Source organism: Hemitrygon akajei, chromosome 25 (assembly GCF_048418815.1).
Source record: "Hemitrygon akajei chromosome 25, sHemAka1.3, whole genome shotgun sequence".
NCBI lineage: Eukaryota > Metazoa > Chordata > Chondrichthyes > Myliobatiformes > Dasyatidae > Hemitrygon > Hemitrygon akajei.
Window position 1 is genome coordinate 12,009,257 of NC_133148.1, and position 5,531 is coordinate 12,014,787.

Genomic DNA, 5,531 nt, shown 5'->3' on the forward strand with positions numbered 1-5,531 from the left:
CCATCTGCCCAGTCGCCTACTCGTTTATCTTCTTGTCCATCCGGTCTCCCATTCCATTTGTCAGCACACTTGGATGCTTCCTTGTCTCTTTATCTACTCAACCACTTGCCCATACTTTGCTCTGTGGGTTCAGGTGCATGTCCACCACACATTGCTTCATCTGTCCACCCACCTGCCCATTGCCTGTTCTGTCTACTAGCCCACCCATTACTTCATCTGTCTGTCCGTCTGCCTACCCATTCCTTCATCTGTCCATCCACCCACACATTTATATATCTATTTGTTCGTCAACCTGTCCACCTGTTCATTTATCTACTCGACTGCACTCCCACACAATTCTCTACTCACCCGCCTGTCCACCCAGCTGCCCACTTACTGATCCGGCCTTCTGCCCGCTAACTTATCTCCCACACAATTCTCTACTCGTCTGTCTGTTCGCCCACCTATTTCTCCACTCGGCTGGCTGGCTGGCCAGCCATTTCTCCATTTTGCCTGCTCACCCACCCATTTCTCCACTTATCCATCAACTCACCTGCCCATTTATCTAGTCATTCGTCTGCCATCCCACCTCCCTATTTATCTACTCGTCTGTCTGCCTGTCCACCTGTCTGTCCATTTCTCCACTTGTCTGACAACTCGCCCACGAATCTAGTCACTTGTATGCCCATCTACTCTATCTACTCGCCCGTCTGCCTGTGCACTCGACCATATAACTACTCGCCCGTCTGCCCGCCCACTCGCCAATTCATCTACTCATCCATCAGCCCACCTGCTTATTTATCTACGCGTCCATCTGCCCAGTCGCCTGCCCATTTATCAACCCATGTATCAGCTGGGCTGCTTGCCTATTATCTATTCATCCGTGCACCCATTGCTCCATTCATCAACCTGCCCATTGCTTCATCTGTCTGCCCAAAGCTCTACCTGACCACATGCCCATCATTTATATTCATCTGTCAGCTCACCTGCCCAATCATTTATCTACTTGACCGTCCACCCATTGCTCTGCCTGTCTGCCTACCCACCTCCTGCCCGCACATTGTTCTCTGCCTGTCTGCCTACCCACCTCCTGCCCGCACATTGTTCTCTGCCTGTCTGCCTACCCACCTCCTGCCCGCACATTGTACTCTGCCTGTCTGCCTACCCACCTCCTGCCCGCACATTGTTCTCTGCCTGTCTGCCTACCCACCTCCTGCCCGCACGTTGTTCTCTGCCTGTCTGCCTACCCACCTCCTGCCCGCACGTTGTTCTCTGCCTGTCTGCCTACCCACCTCCTGCCCGCACGTTGTTCTCTGCCTGTCTGCCTACCCACCTCCTGCCCGCACATTGTTCTCTGCCTGTCTGCCTACCCACCTCCTGCCCGCACGTTGTTCTCTGCCTGTCTGCCTACTCACCTCCTGCCCGCACGTTGTTCTCTGCCTGTCTGCCTACCCACCTCCTGCCCGCACATTGTTCTCTGCCTGTCTGCCTACCCACCTCCTGCCCGCACGTTGTTCTCTGCCTGTCTGCCTACCCACCTCCTGCCCGCACGTTGTTCTCTGCCTGTCTGCCTACCCACCTCCTGCCCGCACATTGTTCTCTGCCTGTCTGTCTGACGCCCATTGCTCTGTTTGTCCATTGGCTCATCCACTCATTGCTGCACCTGTAAGCTCACCCGTCCTTCTGCCCGCCGGTCCCATTCCTCTGTCTGTCTGCCCACTCAACCACCTTTCGAGGGACAGTAATTTGGTTTTCAATAACTTTATTTGGAATAGTACTTCGATAATGTGGCAAGCAAGTGGTCTTTTCAGTGAGTGAGCAATTAAGATCAGTTTATCAACTATGTTCTTTTCAATAGGCCTCTAAAATAAGAGAAAGCCATAGAGAATCTATCAAAGTACAAAAATATATTTCATCCATATCCAATGCACTGCCTAATGGTCATAGAGGAAATGCAGTTTTACTTCAATAGAATTGTAGATAGAGAAAAGTACACAGGCCCTTCAGTGCATCTGGTGCATGCCAAACTGTCTAAACTGCCTTTTCACATTGTCCTGCACCAGGACCATAGCTTCCATACCCCTACCACCAGTGTACAAATATAACTCATTCAAAATGCCATGAGATAAAAGTCCTGGCACTGTTAAACATCTATGACAAAGACATTTACACGGGGTGGCAACATAGTGTAGAAGTAAGCATAACACTATAACAATGCCAGCAGCTCGGGCTCAGTTCTGCCATGGTCTGGAAGGAGTCTGCATGTTCTCTCTGTGACTGCACAGAGTTTCTCTAGGTGTCCTAGTACATCTCATATTCCAAAGACATATGGGTTTACGCTTGCAGTTGGGGGTACAGGTTCATTGGGCTGGAAGGACCCATTACCATGCTGTATCGCTCAAAAACATGCAATATATGGAATAAGTTAGATAATCTTGTAGCACAGTCAGAGACTGGCAGATAAGACGTTGTGGGCATCACTGAGTTGTGGGTGAAAGAAGATCATAGTTCAGAGGTTAACATCCAAGGATACACCTTTATTTAAAGGATAGGCAGGTAGGCAGAGGGGATGGGGTGGGCTCTGCTGGAAAAGAAGTGAAATCAAATTCTTTGAAAGCAGTGACACAGGATGGGAAGATGTGGAATCCTTGTGCATAAAGTTAAGAAACCGCAAGATATATATCCAGTTGCGAGATATATCCAGACCCCTGAACAGTAGGCAGGATGTGGGATATACAGTAAATTTCAACAGGAAATAGAAAAAGCATTTATTAAAGCCAATGTTTAGAAAAGCATGTAATAAGGTCAATGTTATGATAGTCCTGGAAAATTATAGCCCAGTTAGCCTGTCTTCAGTGGTTTGGAAGATATTGGGAGTGTATTATTAAGGATGAAGTTTCAGTCTACTTGGAGGCATACAAAAATGTAGGCCAAGTTTCCTTAAGGGTACAGTATGGTTTCCTTGAGGATAAATCTGGCATGACGAATCTGTTGAAATTCTTTGAGGAAATAACAGTCAGGATAGACAAAAGGTGAATCAGTGGATAGTGTTTACTTTGATTTTCAGAATGCCTTCGACAAAGTAGGAGGCTGCTTAACAAGACAAGCAGGAGACGAAGTGTTGGAATAAAAGGGGCCTATTCTGTTTGGTTGCTGGTGGCTAATAGTGTTCTGCAGGGGTCTTTATTAGGACCACTACTTTTTGAGCCACGTCAATGATTTGGATGATACAATTGACAGCATTGTGGCCTAGCTTGTGGACAATCTAAAGATAGGTGAAGGGGCAGGTGGCATTGAGGAAGCAGGGAATCTGCAGAAGGACTTGGACATGTGGAAGAATGGCAAAGCTGGGACAGGTGGAATATAGTGCAGGGAAGTGTGTGGCCATACACTTTGGTTGAAGGAATAAAAATGTAGATTACTTCATAAATATGGAGAAAATTCAAAAATCAGAGACACAAAGGGACTTGGGAGTCCTTGTCCATTTTTAAAATATATATAATAAATAAACAGTGCTGTAACTTAATACATAAATACGTTGAAGCTCTAAAATGTTTCAAAGTAAAGGTTATGGTGTGTTTATTATTTAGAAAATATATGGATTATATTAACATAATTAATTACAGGGTATTTCACCATTATATTAGCATAATCTCAAAATTATTAGAATTATATAAAAGAGAATTCCAGCTGCTGCTAACAAAGGTTATGTGCACGGAAGCATTTCAGTTACTGCGGGGCCATGCACCTATGCAGCTGAGAGGGAACACTGGTTAATGCATAAAGAGCATTTGATGGCTCTGGGCCTGTACTCGCTGGAGTTTAGAAGAATGATGGGGATCTCACTGAAACCTATTGAACAATGAAGTGCTTAAATAGAGTGAATGTGGATAGATGTGAACTTTAATGGGTGAGTCTTGGATCCGAGGGCATAGCCTCAGAATAGAGGGATGCCCATTTAGAACTGAGATGAAAAGGAATTTCTTTAGCTAGAGTTTGCTGAATCAATTGCTGAATACATTGCCAAGGATAGCTCTGAAGGCCAAGTCATTGAGTATACTCTAAAGCGGAAGTCAATAGGTCCATGGTTAGTCAGGGCGACAAAGGTTACAGGGAGAAGGCAGAAGAGGGATAACATATCAGCCACGATGGAATGGTGAAGCAGACTCGATAGGCCAGCGCTATGTCTTTTAGTCTAAACATAAAGTCTGCCATTTTCAGTTGATGCATTGTTTGCAAGAATAGATTGCAGTTTTCCTATCAACACATTTCCAGCATTCCTCATTATCTTTCCCAACTTTAAATTAGCAGCAAAGGGGTTATTCTTTCCCATGGCAGTGAGCTCTGAATTATAGAGTAGGACAGCTAGAATGCATTGCTCAAGCACCTCAGAATCAGCCCTCAACCGTGCCAATGGGAAGAGACACTAGCAAGGATAAAGAGTCTTTAACTACTCTCATCATAACGTCGGAGTCAGGCTGAATTTGTCTTCCAGGACACAATTCTACTGATTAGTTCTGATTCCAGACCGGTACGGGACCTCAGATGGAGAAGATAAAAATCACATTATCGTTGCCAACTGTTTTATTCAATATTTGAGCAAGAATCTTAAATTTCAGTCCAGTGAAATTAGAAGACAAAAACCAAATGAGCAGCAGCCATTCCTGTGTGAACAACAGCAGAATCCAATCTCAACAACTATTTGTGAATTCGCTGGTGTCTCAGTAGTGTGGAGGACTGGGCAAACCGTTTCCCACACACAGAGCAGAAGAATGGTCTCTCTCCCGTGTGAACTCGTTGATGCTTCTGGAGGTGGGAGGAACGCGCAAATCCTTTCCCACAAACAGAGCAGATGAATGGCCACTCCCCGGTGTGAACTTGCTGGTGAGTTACCAGAACCTTTTTGCTTTTAAAACTTTTCTCACAGTCGGAACATTTAAAAGGCCTGTGGTCAGTGTGAACTAACTGATGAGCTGTGAGCTGGGACGACTGGGGAAATCCTTTGCCACACTCGGAGCAGGTGAACGGCCGCTCCCCGGTGTGAGTACGCTGGTGCACAGTGAGGTCGGATGATCGCCGGAAACCAGTCCCACAGTGAGAGCATCTGAACGGTCTCTCGTCAGTGTGTATGCGCTGATGGCACGTAAGTTCTCCTGAACTTTTATAGCATTTCCCGCAATCTGGGCAGTTGAAAGGTCTCTCATCAGTGTGTACACGCCGATGCTTCAGTAGGGCAGAAAAATGAGTGAATCCTTTGCCACACACCGAGCAGATGAATGGCCTCTCTCCAGTGTGACTGCGCCGATGAATTTCCAGTTCAAAGGGGTAACTGAATCCCTTCCCACAATCTCCACACTTGCATGGTTTCTCCCCGACATGACTGTGCCTGTGCCTTGACAGACCAGACGCTCGAGTGAAGCCTCGCCCACACAGTGAACATGAATACGGTTTCTCCCCACTGTCAATGGGGCTTTTTGCTTCCATAATCAAAGGATGGCAATATTAGAGTCTCAGCGGATTAAGTGAGAATGTTGATTCTGTCCACATATCTT

At 46.2% G+C, this 5,531-nt stretch overlaps 1 protein-coding gene across 1 annotated transcript; it reads right to left on the reverse strand.

The window, feature by feature from the left end:
- Window positions 1-3,666: 3,666 nt before the first annotated feature.
- Window positions 3,667-5,531, reverse strand: LOC140716376 (uncharacterized). The gene has a single exon (XM_073029059.1). It carries the CDS (start codon window positions 5,461-5,463, stop codon window positions 4,678-4,680), a length of 786 nt encoding a protein of 261 aa, XP_072885160.1. The 5' UTR covers window positions 5,464-5,531; the 3' UTR covers window positions 3,667-4,677.